The sequence below is a fragment of the Dipteris shenzhenensis genome, chromosome 17, assembly GCF_047967505.1.
Source record: "Dipteris shenzhenensis isolate YYH24624 ecotype China chromosome 17, Dip_SZ_1.0, whole genome shotgun sequence".
NCBI classification, from domain to species: Eukaryota; Viridiplantae; Streptophyta; class Polypodiopsida; order Gleicheniales; family Dipteridaceae; genus Dipteris; species Dipteris shenzhenensis.
The window spans coordinates 56,532,525-56,555,991 of record NC_141612.1 but is presented as its reverse complement, the minus strand read 5'-3'; the positions used below and the strand labels follow the sequence as shown (position 1 = coordinate 56,555,991).

Below are 23,467 nucleotides of genomic sequence, written 5' to 3'. Positions count from 1 at the left end.
TTTGCGCTAGTGGAGGCTATGGAGCTCGTTGTTCGCTTGCTTTAGGCTGGGTGAAGCTGTCTGGTTGCAGGGATGTGAGCACAGAGAGCTGCTTCTATTGATGAAGCGGCTGAGCCGTTGATGGATTCGTTGAAGGAGAGCAGGATCGTGTATAGTCGTAGGCTTGTAATTTGGTATCACGCAAAAGAAATCAGGATATTTGCGCTACGTGGAGATTCCAGGGAGCATCTCTTTTTCCCTTCTATACAAATTTTCAGTTTGCAGTCTATTATTCCTATACAGCAAAGGGGAATTTGAAGTGAAAAAAATAAATAAATAAATCTATTTTCCCTTTTGAAAGAATGGAGGCAGAGGGACAAGATTCCAGGGTAAATCCTCGTGAATCTAGAGCACGATCTACGCAACAAGTGTTTCATCACACCACACCTACTTTGGTGGGTAGGATTTCTGTACTAGAAGATGCCATACAACAGATCATGAACCAGCAACTTCAAGTGAACGCTGGTCAAAATGAAATTAGAGAGATGGTGCAAGCCTTGTCGGCTAGACCATCTAGAAATGAAAAGGGCAAAGCTCCAGCAGAGCCAGAGCCCAGTATACACTCGTCGGAACGTGCGAAGGTCAAGGTACCTAATATTGCTAATTATAGACCGGAAAAGTATGCTGGTCGAATGACGGAGCGCAGTTTTGATGTGATCGAGGTTTGGTTACACAAGTGGGAAGAAGCCTTCACCATTTGTGAAATCAGATCTGATCTAAAGAAAATCCGCGAGACTACTCACCTGTTTATTGAGGCAGCGGATAGGTGGTGGATAAAGCAACAGAAAGATCAGGTTGCCCCTACCACCTGGGAAGGGTTTAAGGTTGAATTTAAGAAACACTTTCTTCCACCTGACGAAGAGTCCCGAGCTTGGGATGCTTACAGAAACCTTCGCCAGAGGAATTTGTCGGTGGCAGAGTACACTGACAAGTTCAGGAAATGTGTTATGAAAATAACAGACCCTCTCCCTATGTCAGTTCAGTTGAAAGACTATATTTATGGACTGAACGACAAGATTAAAATGGAAGTTCGGGCTAAATATGTGACTACATTAGATGAATCTATTGCAGTAACCCTGAACTATTTGGATGCCAGCGGCAGATCTAGTGGATTTGTGCAGGTAGGGACTCAGCATGAGTACCCGAGAAAAGGGGGATTTCAGAGGAAATGAACTTCAAAGACAAGTGTCTCGCAGCCAAGTGGCCAAACCAAGCAGGTGAAGCCGGTTGAGGGACAAGCAAAGACAAGTACCACCGTTGGGGTGAAAAGAAAAGTAACTCCAATGGCAGCCCGGGCTTGGTCAAAGTCCTCGTTGACCCCTGAGCAAAAAGAAAAAGCTAGAAAAGAAGGACTGTGCTTCGGCTGCCTTCAACAACATCAGTGGAAAGATTGTCCACTAAATAAAGACCGTCGCACGGCCACTATGATAATATTTGAATGCGACGCGAAAATGCAGGAGAGTCCCAATGCGGAACATATGCAGATGCAATTGGTGGGACCTTCTCAGAGGTTAGTACCTGTGTTGTTAAGTGTGTCTGTTACTAAGTTAGTAAGCGGTGCACCTGATAACATCCTTTCAAAGCCCGCAGCAACGGGGTATACGGTTTTCGATGAGCCCGAGTTGATTAAAATGAAAGGGCAAGTAGCCAATCATGATATGATTGTATTGTTTGACTCAGCGTCAACGCACAATGTAATTAACTTGAAGCTTATTAAGAGGCTCAAGTTGAAAACTAGTCCGTCTGACTATGTTTATACGGTCAGGATGGCGGACGGAAGTTCAACTGAAGTATGGGACCAGAGGGTTACCCAGTTGGAACTTCGAATACAGGACTATGTTGAGAAGCTGGACTTTGAGTTGACCAGGCTTGCTCACGCAGATATAGCCCTAGGCATGGCTTGGCATTTTTGAAAAAATCCAGCCATTGATTGGAAAAAGCATATTTACCAGTTCAAGATGAACAGGGTAGAATATGTTTTGCGAGGTGAAAAGGATTTACCTCGAGGACCATTGATTTCAGCCATGGAAATTCGGAAGACTCCGAAAGAGTTTCTGTGTCTATGTATAGCATCGGTAGAGTCGATTGATGATGCATCGGCTAGCACTGAGGCTACCCAAGATGGGAAAATGGCCGAGTTGGCTGAAGAGATATCGGAGAAGTACTTTGATTGTTTTAGGGATGAGTTACCTTATGGGTTACCTCCAGAGCGGAATGTTCAGCATAAAATTGAGCTTATCCCAGGGGCAGAACCTGTAAATAGACCTCCCTATAGATTAAGCTTTACAGAAGAAGCTGAGGTGTGAAGACAACTGGAAGAATACCTCAAGCTGGGGTAGATTCAACCCACTTTTTCACCTTTTGCTTCACCAATGATATTAAAGAAGAAGAAAGATGATACTTTTTGTCTCTATATAGATTACAGAGCATTGAATAATATCACTATTAAGCACAGGTATCCGATGGCTCGGATCGATGATTTGCCAGATGCATTACATGGGGCCATAATTTTCAGTAAGATAGATCTTAAGTGTGGCTACCATCAGATCCGTATTAGAGCCGAGGATGTGCATAAAACCGCTTTTAGAAGCAGGTTTGGACATTATGAGTTTTTGGTAATGCCCTTTGGACTTACCAATGCTCCAGCTACATTCGTCATGCTTATGAACGATTTACTACATCCGTATATCGGAAAGTTTGTAGTACATTTTATTGACGATATTCTGGTATTCAGTAAAAGTATTACTGAGCATCATGAACACTTAAGAATAGTATTCAGTACTTTGAGGAAAGCCAGTCTTTATGTAAATAAGAAGAAAACTATACTGTGTATGGTTAGACTTGAATATTTAGGATTCATAATTACTCCTGAGGGGGTAGAAATGGATCCAAAGAAAGTGGCTGCGATACTGACTTGGCCAATCCCTCAGAGTTTGACCGCTTTTGCGATCATTCTTGGGATTTGTCCAATTTTATCAAAGGCATATCAAAGGATATTCTGAAATAGTATCGCCATTGACTGATCTAACCTCAGATAAAGTACCTTTTATTTGGGGAAAGAATCAGAAGGAAGGTTTCAGTGCTATAAAGAAAGCAGTGGTCACAGGACCGGTGTTAAAAATAGTTGATCCCCAGAAACCGTTGTCCCTTGAAACCGATGCAAGTGGCATTGCGGTAGGAGCAGTTCTCCTCCAAGAGGGAAGGCCAGTAGCCTTTGAAAGCAAGAAGCTTTCTCCCTCTCAACGAAATTGGCCAACTCATGAATTAGAGTTGTATGCTGTTGTCCATGCTTTGAAAACATGGAGACATTATTTGTATGGATCAGAGTTTTATGTGGATGTTGATCATGATACTCTGAAACATTTTTGTAAACAACCTGACTTGAGAGGCCGCCAAGCTAGGTGGGCAGAACTCATGCAGGAGTTTAATTTGACGACTCGGTACCGAAGAGAGAAGGATAATAAAGTTGTTGATGCGTTATCACGCATTATGCATAACATGAGTTTCACAGTGTTAGAGAGTGCTCTAATGGCCGAGATTAGAGAAACTCAAAAGGTGGACGAGTTTGTCCAGAGCCTATGGCCTAAGGCTCATATGCTAAAACCCGGGGAAAAGGATGACCTGGCATCCTGAAAAGGCCAAACTTATGCAAGATATGCCATAAGGGATGGTATGCTGAAAAGAAATGGCAAGGTAGTAGTACCTAATCAGAATGATCTCAGGCAGAGAGTCATTCAACAATGCCATGATAGCCCATGTGCGGGACATCCAAGAGTCGAGAAGACATATGATCTCGTGAAGCGAGATTTCTTTTGGCCAAAGATGAAAAAGCATATTCATGAATATGTGACACATTGTTTTTCGTGTCAAGTAAGTAAGGCAAAGCGGGTGAAGCCACCCGGACTTTTACAGCCCTTGGAGATACCACTAAGTAAGTGGGAGAGCATCTCCATGGACTTTATTGTAGGGCTGCCTACGACACAAGGTGGATATGATTCTATCCTTGTGGTGGTTGATCGTCTTACCAAGATGGCTCACTTCATTCCAACTAGAGAATCTGTTAGTGCCCCGCAAGTGGCGGATTTGTTTATTAGACATATATTTCGTCTGCATGGATTACCCAAATCCATAGTGTTAGACAGAGATGTCAAATTTACCGGTCATTTCTAAGACTGCGGTATTTGAGACACTAAGGACTGAGTTGGGAATGAGTAGTGGGGATCATCCAGAAACGGATGGTCAGACAGAAAGAATCAACCAAATTTTAGAGGATATGCTTAGAGCATATGTGTCATTAAGGCAACATACATGGGACAAGTGGTTGCCATTGTTAGAGTTTGCCTACAATGATAGAAAACATTCCTCTACGGGATTCAGTCCGTTTGAGCTAAACTATGGTTATAGACCAGCGAATCCAACTATAGTTGGAATACCTCAGAAAGTGCCTAGTGCCGCGAACTTTGTGGTTCAGATGCGCGAGATGCTAGCACTTGCGAGAGCCAACATCCGCCAAGCTATGGATAGAGCTAAGGCGTATGCGGATGAAAACCGATCCGCTAGAGAAGTTAAGGAAGGAGAAAAGGTTTTTCTCAAAATTCTTTTGCACTCAAGTTTGTGACTGCAGGAAAGTGTGCTAAGTTATCACCTCGATGTTGTGGGCCATGATTAATTCTAAAAAGAATAGGCAAGGTAGCCTATAAATTAGAATTACCACAAGGGTGTAAGGTGCACCCAGTGTTTCATGTTTTTCGTTTAAAGAAATTTTTGCATACAGGTGACTCACTAATCGAAGGTGTTGTTTTGTTTCAGAAAATAGAGGATAATGCAAGACGCAAACCAATAGGAATCTTGGACCGAGGAACAATGCAAGTGCGCAATCGGAAGATACCCACGGTGTTGGTTGCATGGCATGGTCTACCTCTATCAGAAGCTACCTGGGAATCCGTATACCAGTTACGGAGAGTGTTCCCAGATTTCATCATCGAGGACGCTGATGCTTGAAGAGGGAAGGAATGTTATGCTCTAGCCGAGATAGCATGACCTCGGAAAGATCGGTGAGCATTTTTCCTTAGATAACCGACTTCTGTAATATTTTATGTGTGTAAATAAAATGGTCAAGGGAAGTAACTGCCAAGGTCCTAGGTGAGGGTGTATTGGCATTGACTAGGTGGTTCTGAGTGCTCAGGCCTAGGTGCACCTAAATGTGTAAGAATGCCAAGGGGCAAATGTTTTAATTGTGTCCCAAGAGAGGGGTAAATGGTGTACCAAGCTAAAGGTCTAAAATGATGACATGTGGCAGGAGGGAACCATCTAGGGATTTGTGGGCTTGTGGATAAGCATGAAAAAGAAATAAATTACGTATCTTGTGTGCATGCAATCTACAAGAGAGGCTGGGAGGATATTCGGGATGCCATCGCCTGTAATTGTACCCGGGAATCGATGCTAAGAAATCAGAGATTAGAATTTGAGCGTTTCATGCATTTTGGAGCTCCTTTGAAGTACGGGATTCTCTGGCTGCCTGTGAACATCTTCCCATATTTCGAGGCTATGTACGGCTCCCCCGTGAGCATTTGACACACATTTCAAGGCGGAATCCTTGGCTGATTGTATGGACCTGATAAACGTCATTCGAGGCTGTTGTACGGCCTATTTTTATGCACCCCGAGGTCCTTGGCTGATTGTACTGACACGTTGCACACCACTCGAGGCTGTACGGCCTGCTTGCACATATTTAAGGTTTATTGCCTGGCTATACGGTTCTGTGGCACCATGCATGAGCTAATTAGGGTCCTTGAAGATTGCTTTTTATATGTGCCTGCTTTTTGGGGGTGGCAGTAGCTCAACTATCTCAGGCCTTTTTGGCCACCCCTTGGGCTCCTAGCAGGGCCTTTTCGTCTTTGTTCATCTCTTTACTTTGAATTGGGGTGGGGTGTGAGGTCTTCGACTCTCATTTTGGCTTTGGAGTTACACCCCACTGTGATAGGACCCTTGTGATTCCTCCTGGAATTGGTGTGGTGGGCTCTACTCTTTTCAGCTTCCGCTACAGTGCAGGAGTTGTATTGCTTTTTTTTTGTTGCTCTATAGTTTGCACTCTAGGAGCCATGTCTCTCAAGGCTCATCCGAATTGGTGTCTTTATCTCCCCTCTCAGGATCCCCTTTTTTCCTTTCTAAGGCCTTTGATGAAGTCTCCTTGTTCTGTAAATATGTAGATTTTTGACAATCATGTAAATTTGTATTTTCTGCCAAGCTCTACATTGTGTTGAAATGGAACATTTAATCATTTTCTGGACCAGGAATTATAGAAGACCCACAACATGTACACCGATTGAAAAAGCTCCTGCTACGTGAGTTTTAAGGATTTCATGATTGTGAGCATCTTAAGATCATGCACTTAGTGATAAATGGTCACCTTAGCTGATTATATTCCCATTGGTGGCAACTTTATGGCCTCAAATTTGCACACAGTAACATGAACAATGTGATTGATTGCATACAGTAAACCACACAAAGCAGAGACTTGCAGATAAGAATTAATGGTGTACATGTTGCGGTTCATCACCTTACTTCGATGTTTAGGGGTGCAATTTGAATTTCACTTTCAAATCTCACTTAGTAAATCTATCTCATTTTAATATATACCTAGATGAATCTAGGAACATTCCCAAACTCATCCTCTAAAAACACAACATAGTGCAGTTTCAATCTCATGATAGTCACTTACAAGGTTGAAAACCATAAACTCCATCATGCATAGCAGGGACTAACTACTATGACATCCCCACTGACGTCATCAACGCCCAACAGTGGGTGTAGACCATAGTATAAAAATATGCTCTCACACATACAAATCCACACACCCACACATACTTGAGCATCCATTTATACAAAGTCTTCGTATTGAGTTTCTTTCGGCACTCCGGAGGTGAAGGGCAGACTCGGCCATGACGAAGGCTAGCACTAAAGGAGAAGGCTAATCAAAAGGTAGTCCAAAATCTCTTCATTCAAGCTACAACTGCTTGTGAAGTCTATAAACGTTTTCATTTTAGTCTCTCCCCAACGAGCATCTAAATCTAAATCTAGCTGATAGGGCAATGCACCATTTAAGATAGAAAGAATTATCACAATACTAGCAGGCCGCAACTTGGACGAAAACTTCACAAGGTGAAATTTGCATGTCCGCTAATACGGCAGAAGCATATACCTAGATGAATCCAAGAACATTCCCAAACTCATCCTCTAAAAACACAACATAGTGCAGTTTCAATCTCATGATAGTCACTCACAAGGTTGAAAACCATAAACTCCATCATGCATAGCAGGGACTAGCTACTATGACATCCCCACTGACGTCATCAGCACCCAATAGTGGGTGTAGACCATAGTATAAAAATATGCTCTCACACATACAAATCAACACACCCACACATACTTGAGCATCCATTTATACAAAGTCTTCGTACTGAGTTTCTGTTGGCACTCCAGAGGTGAAGGGCAGACTCAGCCATGATGAAGGCTAGCACCAAAAGGAGAAGGCCAATCAAAAGGTAGTCCAAAATCTCTTCATTCAAGCTACAACTGCTTGTGAAGTCTATGAACGTTTCATTTTAGTCTCTCCCCAACGAGCGTCTAAATCTAAATCTAGCTGATAGGGCAATGCACCATTTAAGATAGAAAGAATTATCACAATACCAGCAAGCCGCAACTTGGATGAATGATACTTGTTCTCTTGCTCTAATTAACTTTTTAATATCACAGAATGATACTTGTTCTCTCGCTCTAATTAACCTTTTTGGAACTAGCCAAAACTTTGCAATCTCAGAGGAATGTTATAGTTTATGGCACAATTTTTGTTGTGATTTCAGAGCTGGTCAGCACTCGGTATGTTGCTTGTAAATGTGTCTGATGGAAGCTTTTGGGGTGGTAGTCAAAATCCTGAAGTGGTGAATGCAGAATCTCCTCGAGAAGTTGAAAGGCTATTCAGGTGATTTTCCTTTTCTAAACTAGGATTATATTATTGCATTTGCACTTATGGAGCTGCTAGTTTGACTTGCTTTGATGGCACAGGGATAATGCTCCAGACGTTTTGGACATGCTTATGAAAGAGAATCCATACTTTCCAGAGGAATTTGTAAAGCAGCCATCCATTTCATTTGGAGGAGCTGTAAAGCTGTCACGTTTTCATGACGACAACATTGTACTCATTGGAGATGCAGCACATGCAATGGTACCAAATTTTTTATCTTTCATAGGTCATGGCAACAACATTTTTTCTTTCATAGGTCATTCAAGGGGCCAGTTTTAAAGAATGATTTTGGAAACTTGGTCGAGGTTTTTATAGGAATTCACTATATGCTAATTGATGCAGTCACCCTTTTATTGACCCTCTTTTTGCATACTTCCTGGTTCGTCTAAACATCAATTAAGGCAACTTCCAAAATATTTTGAATATGCAAGAACTTAAGACAGTACCTTACATTTGTTGGACATATTTTTTCTACAATCTAGTCTAAGAATGTTTATTTTCCACATTAAAGGTGGGTAGAATGGCCTTATTGGAATTTGCCAAATATACTGCGATTGCAGTGTGGCTGAGGAGGATCTTATGGCACATGGGAGTGCAAGAGGATGAGGCAACTGTGCTAAGGTGCAACAATCAAAGTTACATGGTCATTGCTAAAAATCCAGTATTTCATGCGCGCACAAAACATATAGAGATTCAGTATCACTATGTGCGTAATTTGATCGAGGACGGAATAGTGGAATCGGTCTACTGTCCAACAGAGCAAGATGGAGCAGATATCTTCACCAAGGCACTCGGGAAGGATCAGCTTCAAGGTCATCTTCAGAGACTCGGCATTGGGTCGAGAAGGTAGTTCACCTATGGGTGGACATTGAGGGGGGTGTTAGATATGCTCAATGCCCCACCCTCCTGGTAACCACCAATGGTCCAAGGTGCCCAAGTTGTAAGGCCCCCATATTAGGAGAAGCCATGTGTGAGTTCGAGACACTGGATGGATCCTGACTTGCATGTCAGATGAGGTCTAGCAATGAAACCGTTGATAGTAGAAAGGGTGTGGGAGCCCCTTATTCTTGCTGGGGCCTAGGGGCCAACTGGCCCCCAACTGGGGGTTCCCAGGGGGTTCGGGGGCGAGAGTCCCTGAGGCGACGGTATAGAAAATATTCTCTGAATATTCCATGGACGACTAGTCGGTTCCACCGACTAGGTTGACTGGTCGGCTTCACCGACTACGTTGACTGGTCGGTTCCACCGACTACGTTGATTCGACTACCACCCTCATAGCTATAAAGAGGCGGCCTCCCCAGTCCATTGCATCAGATCAGTTTAGATCAGATCTTCCAGCTAGTAGCTCTTCACCTAGTATTTGTCTAGATCGCCATCTAAGCTCCACTGTGGGAGCGCATGGGTGGACAGAGCCATCATCTGTACTACATCAGTATTGAAGGAAAATTTTGTTCCTTTCCAGTTTGTTGTGTACTCTCTATTCTTTATTTTGTTTTTGTTCCGCTGCGCTGTGTAATTTAACAGGATTTGGTAGTCCTCTTTCAAAATTGGGGCCGTGGCATGATAGCTTGGCTGAAAGAGGTGCAACATGCTTTCCCTATTGAGATGGTCTCTGTAGCCTATAGGACAGCTGAATCCAAATCCACATGTGCGGTGCGTACTCCTCCTTCCACATAACAGATATGAGTGGTCTCAGATGTGATCTGAAGAGGACAGCCATGCCCTCAAAGCCTTGTGTCCATGTATCTCTCCTCATCTCCTTTTTGTAAGCTGACTCCCAGATGCCTTGTCAGAGTGGGCAATTCTCTTTTTTGCGCTCTCGTGTGTCTCGGTATAGAAAATAATCTCTCTATCTATGTATGTTCCTGAAAAACCTCTTGGATCGGACCATAAAGTACCATTACCATTCCAAACAGCCATGCTAAATCTGTCTCGTGTCTCTGTCTCAAAGGCCCGACACCTTGACGCACTATCTGCAGCTCTTCCTCTTTCTCCCCTCTCCCAAATGTTACCTTACCAATCTCGATATACCGCCCATTTTCCCTCTTGCCTTGCAGCCAGCACGTCATTCCCTCTCTTCCATGCTCTTGTTGCAAGATTGTGAGGTCATCATCGAGGTATGTCTTAGTCCACTAAAAGGCTTCCCTCATGCTCATGAAGGTAGACATGTCTACTAGTGTCCGGAATTTTACTATCACAGGTCTTGTTGGTGCGCCATCCTTTCCCACTCTCCAAGCTTCCTCGAAGGTAAGATTGACCCCCATCTTAGTGATCAATGCTAGCATCCGCCATCGTAGTGTCTCCAACTGGTAGGCCTCTAAACGCGTGCGTTTAGAGCTTTACTGTGTCTTTTTTCTTCTCTTCTTCTAAGGCATCTGAAATAAATTCTTTCTTTGTTGGGGCTGGTGTGCCCTTACTAACCACCTCCTTCGGCAACATCCTGTATCACTGTGACAAGGGTGGCTGAGGCGTGGACGAGGTCTAAATCAGCCTCCAATAAGGCTGAAAGCTCTCTGGCTAAGTGACACACATACACTGGATCAAGGGCACGGTTAAAGTGGATCTGGGTACAGGTAGCAGTAGGAACTCTCTCTGTGCCTGGTATAGTAGCAAGAACATCGAAGGCCATATATGAGTGATCGGCTCCAAGTGGCCGGGGGGGGTATGGTGAGGTCATGTATCCGTGAGACACAAGCCAATGGGCCCAATAGGTAGTCCACTGTGCTAGTCCCGCCTCATAATTGGTCAATAACTAGCTTCTTAGATTGCTCCGGCATGTAGGACGAGCGAATCCGGCAACCCCTAATTCCTTTGCTCCAACAAGATAAATTCAGTAGTCGAAGAGAAGAATCGAGCACAAATTGTGCTGACTTTTTTCTAGTAGAAGCCAAATAGCAAAATTGCGTGCCACAAATCAAACTATCTTCCTCTTGGCCCTCTCTTCTTCTTGTGGAGGAAAGAGAAACCTCAAACAAGCTCAACTTAATTCGTGCAAGATCGTTTCTTTCCTCTTGATCACTCATTCTTTTCCTCTAGATGATGCAAGATGGAGAAATCAACACCTACGATGATATGTTGATGGCGGGAAAAGCCTTTGAGCAGCTAGTGTCAGGGCACCAAGCGATGTTTGAACTTAGGATTCGAATTTCCCGATGAATTCTTTTCCAGAATAGGATCGTTAAAAACGTGGGCAAAGGCATTGCAGATATGAATGAAGGAGACCATGTTATTCCCACTCATGTAGCGGAATGCAAGGAGTGAAGCATCTGCAAATCGGACAAGACCAAGATCTGTTCAACATTTTGGAAAGGCTTTAAATGGACAATGCTTTAGGATTTTAACAAGCCGATCTTCTCCAAGCATGGACAACCGATCCACAATTTCCTGACATTGACTTTCAATGAGTATACTGTCGTACCGCAGGTTGCATCACAAAAATCAATCCGAAAGCTTCGCTCAACAAGTTTTCCTACTTGCTAATTGTGGCACCCCGACAAGTGGTTGGACGCTATTCCACCAATGCTTCGTGCAAGTGCAGAATTTTGAGTTGTGAGCAATGTTAGCAATGCAATGAGCCACACGCCTCTCACCCCTTGGGGCTGCTTGGAACATTGAGAAGGTAGAGGCAGGATCAATAGTGGCCATCTTCAGCCTGGGCACAATAGGTTTAGCGGTGGGTTTACTAGCATCCATAAAGGATGGTGGTTGAGTCAACAAGCGGCAACGAAATACTTGTAGCTTTCTTCTGGCGCTCCGACAATCTATTTTGCTGGGCATCTCGGATTATCTGTGTGGACATCAATTCTACGAAGTCTATAGTCGGTGAGAAGGCAAGGAGCCCATGTAGACGATAGTGCAGAGGACAGCTAACGATATTGATTGATGCATATATTCAAGTCAAATGATTTGGTATCACAGATCTTACCAATCCAAAGGAACAATAAAAGCAAACCCATCAAGTAGGTACCTTCTAAGACAAGCTTGAAAGCTCGACTCACTACAGTCATTAGCAAGTTTTCAGGATATTGCCTCTAAGATCAAAGAAATCTCCAAAAGTGGACGAGAATTTGAATTTCGCCTGATTTTGTCGGTGTTCGACTACGATTACGACTATTGACATTCAGGTAATATGTCAATATCTTATCCATTCATGAGACTTATCCTCGGCGTTTATATTCACTACGTTATCTCGGCACCTAGGGAAAGGCCCATTCCCTCGGATTATAACTCTTTGGGGAAGGAAGCGTGCCGCCTCCCCGCCCACACTTTGTGTGGTTATAATAGTTATATATTATATATTATCATATGAATATTTTAATTTGCTTGTCCATTCAAAATTGCTTTTTTTCAATCTGAATTCTTAGAACATTCCTCTCTTTTGATGCATGTTATTGATGCGAGCAAGCAAGGAAATCCAAGATGGATCAAGATCAAAGGAGGACGACACCTTTATTCATATGGTTGTAGTCCATGTGACAATATTGTATAGACTACAACGAGGATCAGTTATTGTATCGCCACATTCATGTATTTGTTGGACTTCAGCTTCCAAAATATGGACATTACAAAATCAATAATAAGTCACCACCCCTGACATTTGCAGGGTGGATCAGGTCCTTTATCATTGGCGTGTGGTGGTTGGTCTTGGCATCAACCATACGAGTCATCTCCTCTCGCATCTTACCTAGTTGAATCCCCATTTGTATGTGCATTTCAGATTTCCATTTATTCATTTCCTCTTCCAATGAGGTACACATAAGCTGCACGTCATGGGGCCACTCTACCCCCCCCCCCCCCCCCCCCCCCGCTCAGTACCAAGCGGGGGGGCTGGAAGAGCCCCTCGATCCTGCTACCTATGGCATAGGGGGTTGGGGAAGAGCCCCCCGATCTGTTGCTGGAAGAGCCCCTCGACCCTACTACCTATGGCACACTAGGCTGAAGAGTCCCATGACCTGTTGGATCCACGAGGTATGCCATGGAGTCACGACCAAGATGCCACGATCAGCGCAAGGGAGGAAGACGCCGCGACCAGGGGAGAGCAAGAAGGGGGGGGGGGAGAGAGAAAGAAAGAAAGAAAGAAAGTGTATTATTGTCCACTAGAGGCCAAAATGGGCCCATGGGACATCAAGAACTCTGCATACAAGATAGCACAAAATCAACGTGCCCCAAAGAAGAGGCATCGTCGAATATCATCTAAGTGCTACGCAATATAATGCAAGTGAAAGTACATAATGTCAAATCTGAGCCTAAATACAGAGTAAACTAGATGCAAGGAAACCGCCCCCGGGTGCAAAATGGGGGGGATGAGCACAATATGTCAATGCAAAGATACAAGTCCAGGTGTCACGGAGTCTGAGAACCAAAATAATACTGGAAATCCTGTCCATCGACTCTGCCTCCTGCTATGAGAGTACAAATCTGGGCAAAGGTGAGGTGAGCGGCTGGTGGGGCGAGATCTCCATGAGTAAGTCTCCTCCGAAATGCTGCCATCATCCTGGATCGTCTGGAGATGAAGCGGCGAGTACGTCCCCTATGTAACAAGATCCTGCGGCGTCTACAAACCATCTCATATGTACATCCACATGGTGGAGGCATGTGTCCTGTGTGGGCTCTGCCGTCCTCGTGCTCCTCCTGGTCTCTGTCCTCTGGTATGGCGTGTGCCTGAGCTCTATGAGGCTGGGCTCTATCACGCTCCGGTCTGTGCTCTCTGAGGTAGTCTCGCCGAAGCATAGTGGCCTCCCTGACATAAAGGGCTAGGCAATGCTGATCCTCGTAGTCCATCACTCGTGAGAGAGGTCCAAAGCCATCCGTGAAGAGACAGTGGAATCTACCTCTGATCTCATAATATAGCGGGCATCTGCAAATGAAGTGCTCCTCTGACTCCACCTCTCCCATGGTGCAACAAGGGCAGATCCTGGTCTCTCGGCCTGGTCGCCGTCCATCCTCCATGCGTCGCATCCTACCACCTCTATCTCGAGCTGATGCGAAGAGACTCTAAGCTGGCCGAGGGCAATCCTCAGTGAGTGGGACATGTGGGTACCTGTATAGCCTGGTGGGATGACAAATCCATCCTCTGAGATCCGAAGGAAGTGGTCACGATATGTGGCCATCTTCACCGGAAGCTGCGTGGGATGAATCCAAGTGCGATACGTATGAAGCTGCAGCAAGTCTGCTCTCGTGACCTGGCTAAGCTCGTGGCGAGTCAACTCGAGATGAGGGGCATCTATGCTGTATCGGAACGGAGGCAGTCTATCCATGTCTAGTCCAAGGGATGTGAGCCACCTAGTGAGTCTGAAGTACCAGCAGTATCGGGTCCCTGATCGAGAGAGAGAGAGAGAGACACACACACACACACACACACTTTTTTTCCAGTGCATATATTTATATGTTCATAAATTTACATGATGGGAGGTCTCCAAAATGGAGAGTATCCCAAAGTTCAGAAGCATAAAAAGAAAAGCTCTATGCAAGAAGCATCCATATCACCCTCATGGCAGGCATCATGTAAGGATTGCCGCAATGAGGCTCGGAAAGATTCATATGACTTGTGAATCTGCCGACCCAAGTATGCCAAATTATGCTCACTCCAGATTGTCCAAAGAGCCCAATATCGCACCCAAGAGAGAAATAGTGAGTATTGAGACAAAGACTTCATAAATCTGCCAAAGAGCCAGAAATGTTTCCCAAATCTGTGACTCGGGAAACGGATCCGAAGATAATCTGAAATTCTCCTGAGGAGGATCTTAGTACACGGGCAGTGCCAAAGCAAATGAATAACAGTCTCTGAAGGAGCTTGACATCTTAAACATGTGGATGGTGCAATGCGACGTTTAGCAAGTGTGACCCCCACTGACAATGTACCTGTCATACATCTCCAAAGAAAAAGTCTTTGTTTCAATGGCATTTTACACTTCCATAACATCCTGAGATTCTTCCGGCACCATGAGAGGGGCTTCCTTATATGCCACAGAGAAATAACATATTGCTGAATCCATGGAGCAGGCTGAAGAAGCCTATAGGCTTTGATGGAGGTTAAGGTAGGAAGAGGAACAGGATGAGTGCATGTAGCAGAGGGTTGCAATTGCCAATCCGTAAGCCTATCGGTGTCAGCCACAGGAGAAACAGGTAGAAAAGGATGTAATAAATCAGCAATTTTCTTCCATATAGACCTATGATGCATTCCCAATGCATAGAAAGCAGTGGCCTGAGGAAAAGATAAGACATATCCCTGATCATCTACCACATCATGTATGTATCTAATTCCCAATTTCATCAGATTGTAAGCCCGAACAGGTTCCTGTAAGGCGAGCGGAATTGCAAAAATGGCACTCCAATGAATACTTTCTTTCCTCATTGAGTTTGTCCCCAAGCAATTATCAGGAGCCCATTTGACCTTAGAAAGTACTTGTTTCCAGTCAAGTATCAGAGCAGTAGAGAAAGGACAGTCAGGTATCTTTCCTACAAATCTGTTAATGACAACCTCCCAATGGTCAGTAGTCCAATGACCATAAGCACAAGTCCTCATGTTGACACACATGGATGCTAGCATACAAGTCCATGGCTGTTGTTAGCGGAAAAAAGTATGCAGCATAGTCGCCTTCCTTGCAAGCACATGATATCTTATATTGAGGACATTAAGTCCACCATGCATCCTAGGAGAGCACACCATTTCCATCTTCATCAGTCTCAATGCTTTGACAGCAGTTTTTGTCCTCCATAACATCTCCATAGCTTGAGACATAAAGACTGAAATATCCCTGGAGGACCAATGTATCAAAGGCAAATAGAACTGGACATAGGACATTACAATGGACTGTACTATTCTAAGCCTGACATGAAGAGGCCAAGTAGAAATCTTCCAGTATTCCAGTTTATGTTGAAGTCTTTGGAAGATTTATTTTAGCTGCTGCTTCCTGGTGATATGCCATCCTATGGGATATCCCAAATGCCTGACTACATCTTTGGAATGCACCACCTGACCTGGCCAAAGAATAGAATGCCAATCACATTGTTTCAGGGGAAGTAATTTAGATTTGTCAAAATTGACATGCAATCCTGCGCAATGAAAGAGTGGTCATAAGCATGTGAACTTCCTGGGGAGAATTCTGTGGCATAAAGAAGGAATCATCAGCATATGCTTGTGCCAAAAAAGATGCAGCCCGAGGGATTTTAAGACCAGTCATCTGTCCTGTGTTTGTAAGATGATCAAGATGCATCAAAAGTGGATGAGTCGCAATGGCATAGAAGAGAGCACTAAGAGGGCAGCCCTGTCTAACTGATCGACCCAATGTCCATGACCGAGACAGATGACCCCCAAGAATGCACTGAGAAGTAGAGTCCGAATAAAGCCAGTAAACTGCATTTGCTATCTTGGGACCAAAGCCTAACTTTGTCATGATTTGAGAGATAAAATCCCATTGAACAGTATCAAATGCCTTAGCAATATCCACCTGCAATATAAGGACATCTTGATGCGAGTACTTAGCATATTCAATTGCAGTCAAGGCATTGGAAATATTATCATGGATTTGTCTTCGCGGCACAAATCCATACTGATGAGGATGAAGTCCTGCATTCAGTATCCTGTGAAGCCTATGCACAATCATTTTGGTAATGAGTTTGTAAACTACAGGCATCAAAGTAATAGGCCTCCAATCTGACATACGGTCACACAGATGTTTTTTGGGCACAAGTTTGACTATGCCATGCTTCCAAGAGTGCGGTAACCGATTTTCTTGCCAGGCAACATTGATCATTTTCAAGAGGACATCTTTCAAATCATCCCAAAAAGAAATATAAAATTCCACCGTAAGGCCATCCCAACGAGGGGACTTGTATTTGCTGAGGTGGAACAATGCATTATCAAGTTATGTGTCAGTAAAAGGTCTCTCCAAGGTAAGAGCATCATCCATTTCCACTCTTTCAGAAACATATTGGAGAAATTCAGTCCTCGCATCAGTCATTTGATTTGATGGGGAACTAGGAGCAGAGAACAATTTCTGGAAATAATTTTGGCATTCATCTTGGAGATCAGAGAAAGAGTGCGTCCAAGAGCCATCTAGCTTCCTTACCCTTAGACATGAGTTTTTCTTTCGAGTAGCATGCAGGCCCTGGAAAAAGGCTTTTGATGAGCAGCCCTTATCCATGAGGGGCTTCATTCTTGCCCTAATCTGCCATTTGTGCAATTTCCTCTGATCATTAACAGTCAATTTAATCTGAGCATGTGAAAGGGAATCATTTTCTGATTCAGAGAGAGGCCTTAAATGTGAAAATTCAGTCAATTGTTGTGCTGTCCTTTTTGCCCATTTAACCTCATGCCTCCATTTAGTCATATGCCAGTTTCCATACTCCCTAATGACATTCTGTATACGAGAGACAAAACTGTCCCAAGCATAATCCATGTCCTCCTGGGCATGCAAAGGCAAGGGATTAGTTGCAAGTCTGATCATTTGCTGGAAATAGTGATGTCGGAAATAAGCCTGATTAACATGCAATAATCTACTGAAAAGGGGTGGCAAGTCATCCAGTGGTATACCAAGGTGCAAATGCATCCATAATGGGGCATGATTTGACAAGCCCAATGAGAAATCTATAAGGACTAAAATCTGCATATTGTTGTGGGTAAAACAAATACCATCTGTCAAGCCTTGCCCAGTATGTAGTAAGTGCATTATGATGAAAAGTATATCCAGGCACTGACCCTTGGAGAAGCAGCCATAAATCTTCAGCCTGCACAGAAAGAAGCATGCTATCCCATTTCTGCCTTTCCAATGATAGCATATGAGATCTTAAGGTGGTGTTATCTCTTGGCAGAGGGGAATTATTAAAATCTCCACAGATGAATGCATTAGATCTCCATGGATATTTGCTTAAAGAATCCCATAAAGAAGCCCTCATGGCAGAGGTCTAGGAGGCATAGACTGATGCAAACTCAAGAAGATCACCATTGACATTACATTGTATGACCATCCATCTGCCACTGCTGTCATTGAAGGCTAACTGAGGCTCCAGCTCATGTCTAACCAGTATGCATACACCTGAGTAGGTAGTGGTACCAGCATAATATATATCATAACCGCCAAAATAATCATGATGACCAGCCTTGTAGTGTTGATTATGCTCTTGCAAACAAACAATATCTGGCTGCATTTTATGTACATAATTCCATAAAAGCCTCCACTTTGAGACATTGCAGAGGCTCTGTACATTGTATGTAAAGCACTTAAGTGTATGATGCATGAAAGAGGTATATACAGTAAAGTATAAGAATAAAACAAGACATCAGAGAGGCAAAGCCTCTGCCTGCATGGGCTGCATTCCTTCATGATCCATGAAAGACATAGCATTCTCCCCTTCTTCAGAATCACATATGGGGATGCCCTCACTCAAAACCCCCACCCAATTTTGAAGGACAGGAGCTGAAGTAGAAGCCTGTCCTGGTGAGGGAGAAGAAGCATCCCATTGACGAGATTGAAAGGGGCGTTGCTTCAATACAACCACCTTCTTAGGCTGTTGTAAACCATCCCGATCAGTTCCCGCAGATTCCTTCATCTTCTCTTTTTCTTTATCTTTTCCTTTTCGAGCAAGTGACTGCACCTGATTGATTGGTTTGGCATTCTTTGCTCCATTTCTATTTACTGTCTTGGCTTGCAAATTCTCATTCTTTTCCCGTGTCTGGGGCGGCAAGGCATTGGGAGGGGGCTGATGCAGAACCATTGGGCATTCAGAGGCTAGATGCCCAAACTTGTGGTAGGCAAAACAAGCTCCTGCAAACACACCCCATTTCAATTCAAAATACTTTTTTCCCAATTGCACTCCCTCAACTTCCACTGCAATAGAAGGAGGGGTAGGTGTATCAGTGTCCCAGAGAATGCAGAACCTGTTACGGTTTCCCATAGGGCGACAAATGACCTGTCCCAAAGAAGCAGCCAAGCCAGGCAACTCTTCATGCATATAGTCCGGGAAGTTAACAACCTCAACCCATACATGACAATGATGTCGCATAAGACTTTGATAATCCTTGTTTGGGGACCAGGGCATAGCATGTACCATCTGCTTCCCGTTAAAGAGGGGAGAGAGCTCAAGTAGCCTCTGCTTGCACAAAGCATCTGATAAATGCACCTCATAAAAGCCTCTAGATGCAAAATACACTCCCTCTACAAAGCATCCTCCAAGGATGGACTTAATCCACTATGCGATGTCACTAGCTGCTGGGATTCTTCGTGGAAAGAAAATTATAACCGCGGTTTGAGATAACTTCCTGAGAGGATTCACGAGGGACGGCAATTTCAATTTGTACGTGACCTCTGGAACTGGTTTGCCCCATTCCTGTCGTGACTGGTGAAAGTCATCCTTGAGGGTATCAAACACGTACTGAGCTTCCATAGTAAGTTCATCATCTTGTGATGCAGGCTGTGAAGGGCGGCGCTTAGCATCTGCGGGTCTTTCTTTTCGAGCATATGTACAAACATCCAAACCTGAAGCCATGATTGAAATACGACAAGGCAAGAAGGACTGTACGGAGAAGTATAGAAGCAACAAGCAAGACACAGGACTGTACGGAAAAGTATAGGAGCAAGACCCAGGACTGTACGGAAAAGACACTGGACCGTACGGACAAGTACACAGAAGGATTGTACGGAACTATAGACGGTCTTCCGGAATTCTGTACAGAGATGCAAACGGTCTTTCTGAAACCTGTACGGAGAAGTACACAGCAGACTGGACTGTACGGAAAAGCAGACGGGGCTGTACAGACGTACGGAACGTGGTCCTCAGAAAAAAGTACGGCGATGTAGACGGGTACGGAACTGCGCTCAGGGCTGCGTGGAGGTAAGTCAGACCTAACCTATCTGTTTGTATGGTCGTACGAACACTGTACGTCAACCGTACAGGTGTACGGACAGAAAGGGGGGCTGTACGGAATCCTTGGCGAGGCTAAACAGCAGAGGTCGCACTCTCTCTCACACACACTACACACACTCACACACACACACACACACACAGAGAAAGATAGTTCTGTGTGTTATCTCATCGACTCCGTATCGAGAGCAGACGAGCAGAGGTGATCCCTAGAGAGAGCCATATCTACATATTATGTGAGCGACATGAGGTCGAGTCAGAGGAGCACTTCGTCTTCCGTTGCCCAATCTACTACGAGATCCGTGGACGATACCATTGCCTTTTCAGACATAGAGTAGCTGCCAGGAGGGCATGACGAAGTACTCCTCCAGACAGCAGACAGCAATCTATCATGGGCTTCTTGCCTACACTATCTAGTCCGTCGTCGGGTGAACCTTGATGTTTCATGCCTTGTGTATGCTGCATTGTATTGTATTGTATTGGATCAGATTGCATCTATTATGAGGATGAGGATGCTAGGGATGACTATGACTATGATGACATGTATGATGATATCATTGACTATGTCTACACAGTTTTCTCTAGCATGGGTTAGGATGCTCGCTTAGTAGCTCCACCCTTTTGCTCATTGTATCAGGTTTTCTATCAGTCTCATAGACCCATCGGTCTTTAGAAGACTTTAATAAACTTTCTTTCTCTCTCGACAACGCATTGAGGCACAGATCACGCTAGGGGACCTTACTTCCATGCTTACTAGACCAGATGCACAATCTATAGGAGTGACTGTAGCATTTGTTCGCTGCAGGGATACAGGCAAGAGACTTCAGTGGGTTGTACATGCAGACAGCTGCCAGCGCCCTATCACAAGGTTTCTACCACCACCGCAGCCTCACACACCGACGCCCTCCCTCCTCGGGTCAGCACTCTCGCCGGCTTTCTCTCAGATAGTTTTTTCCCTTTTGGGCATGACTATGATTATGAATTTTGTATTTGTCCTGGGTGTTGATGCGCATTTATTGGCACAACCCATCACTTCATTGTATCACCTTCTTTTAGTCTCATAGACCCTTTTTGGTCTTCCGAAGACTTTTAATAGACTCTCTCTCTCTCTCTCTCTCTCTCTCTCTCTATATATATATATATATATATATATATATATATGGTAGAGTGACATCATTGTAATGCCTAAGCTTGAAGCTCCTCACAGCTCCTGTGAATCGTCTCAACTACTCAAGCTGCCCAACCAACCTGGGGGGGCTCTTGGGCTATGTTGCCAAATCTTGGCTACAATGTGCTGCACCTTCTTCTTATGTAACAAAGCATTGGAATGCAAGCCCCCTTCTGTGGGAGTCCATGAGGGGGTTCTTCTATGTGCATCACAATCTGGGAGTGATCTGACATCGTCGTCCCTGCCAAAATATGATTGGCTCCCCTTAGTATGTTGCCCAATCCCCCATGTAAAATCTGTCAAGTTTCTCCAGTAAACCATTGAGCTGCCATTGGTTGAAGGAGTAGCAAATACTATCGAGAAGTTTGGAGGACTCTGCCTCCCTCTAGTGGTCATGACCACTAATTGCAACTCGGCATTGGGCATCACCGAGAAGGGGGCTCCACCTTGCTTATCCTCCTCAAACTCTAGACTATTGAAGTCTCCTCCAACAATCAAAGAGTCTACATCTCAGAGGCTATCTGTAAGCCACCTCTAGAAAGAGGGGCATTGCTAACGAGAAGTAGGAGCATAGACATTCAGAATCCTGATGTGGAGTCTCCCATCTGTGGATTGATCCAAATCACATGCCCTCCAATACGCTCTCTCTAATCACATAGATCTTTTGGAGAGGACTCTGGGCTAGTTACACACATAGGTGTACGTATGGAACAGTACTTGACCATAACAAGACAACCTGTAGAGTTGCAGAATTGCAAGCGGGAGGATATTATAGAGTTTTTCGCAATGTCTTTCTTCCATGGGCTTCTATTGTGCAGCACGCTCAATCAGATTTAGCTGTTTATGGTGAGGAGCATCTAGATTTCTGTCCCATTGGCAGCTCCTTCTAAGCTGGCCCAGGCAGGCCTAGTACGGAGATGATAGGCAGCAGTCTAGCATGGCACATATTTGGAGATGCAATGTGAAGATGGATGATCTGAATCTACGGTTAGAAGAGATTCTTGCAATGATATTGGTTAAGTTCATTCATACTCACGCGGGTGTTTAGAATAGACCGTCATAGCAAGAGACCGCCTTTTGTTTTTGAATGGCACGGGTATCATCATTGTTTGGCTCCTAATCAATGGAGGTTTGCCTCCTCATTACACAAGGATAATGATCATCTTTAAGGGGGGGAAAGGACCCTCTGTAGCTTTCACAACTAGCTTGTTTATTTCATCAGAATGTTTTTGTGATGAGGTTTCAGTGAAGCTTTGAGAAAAAAAAATTAATAGACTAAATTTGAAAAAATCATGTCTTGTTGCATCATAATTTTGGCTTCAAATTTAACTGTACAACAACATAAGGCAATGCTTAAAATTGCAGGCATGAATTTTAAGATGGTTTGATGAGGCCTTATGACATTGTGATACAAACGCAACGGTTTTTATTCATATTTTCAAGGAACGTTAATTGATACACTTGAGCTCTTCCAATGTGTTATGACATTCTTTTGCTCCTTTATGGATGTGCTACAGTTCCCTTCATATGGCACGGGATGCAATGCTGCTTTAGAAGACTGTTTATTATTCAACAACATACTTGCAGGATTAACATCTGATGGTTTGTTTTGCTTCATCCACGTCGCTCTTTTTCTTAAGCTACTTTGAATTTCTATAGCACCATCATCATCAGACACATGGCAAAGAATCGATTCGCATGGTGTGTAGGTGAAGGGAAATATCCAGTCTCAAGAGCTACAGTAGAGTTTACAAAGCAAAGATTGGAAGATGCCCACACAATTGTAGAAATGAACTCAAATTTGATGCTTTTCAATAAAGGACGCCTTGGATTTTTACAAGCAAACTTCTTCAAAACGTTGCAGAATTGGTTTCCTTACCTGTTTGGCCCGTAAGTTTCCTATTCTTTTTTGTTACTATGTTGAGCTCAAATTAAATCATAAATCTGACTTAGTAATTTTGGAATGTAAGTAGTCTGAGTGTTTGAAAGCTGCGTGGACTACTCTTATCCCTCTTTAAAGTCCTATGGGCCTGTGATGCACAGAATCACATTAATTCTCTAGATCTGATTGTTTTTTACCTGATGAGAGCAACCAGATAATGTAATGACGATTTCCTGAGATATTGAAAATCCTTCAGTCATGGTAGTATGTATTTTGCATGAGTCATGGCGTCTTGTTTTAACAGAAAACTATCTGTCAAGGATTTTACCTCTTCGTTTTCCAGGTAAATCACGCTGTCATTATTATTTATATGTGCGCGTGTGCGTGTGTGTGTGCCGCTTGTATGTGTGTGTGTGTATGTGTGTAGAGTGAGAGGTGAGTGAGCGGGAGAGAGAGGTGATCAGATCGTGAGAGCCCCGTACAGCTCCCCCTT

The 23,467-nt window shown here is 43.9% G+C and overlaps 1 protein-coding gene across 4 annotated transcripts in view; it reads left to right on the top strand.

Moving 5' to 3' along the window:
- The window catches only part of LOC147892346 (uncharacterized), a 125,355-nt gene that overhangs the window by 79,555 nt on the left and 22,333 nt on the right, over nt 1-23,467 (top strand). For 3 of the 4 annotated variants that reach the window (XM_087388404.1, XM_087388407.1, XM_087388405.1), the window contains 4 exons: nt 7,902-8,020; nt 8,104-8,263; nt 22,610-22,694; nt 22,802-22,982. In XM_087388404.1, coding sequence (XP_087244530.1) covers nt 7,902-8,020; nt 8,104-8,263; nt 22,610-22,694; nt 22,802-22,982 — 545 coding nt within the window. The remainder of the gene's footprint in view (nt 1-7,901; nt 8,021-8,103; nt 8,264-22,609; nt 22,695-22,801; nt 22,983-23,467) is intronic. The other variant, XM_087388406.1, reaches the window with a different exon arrangement.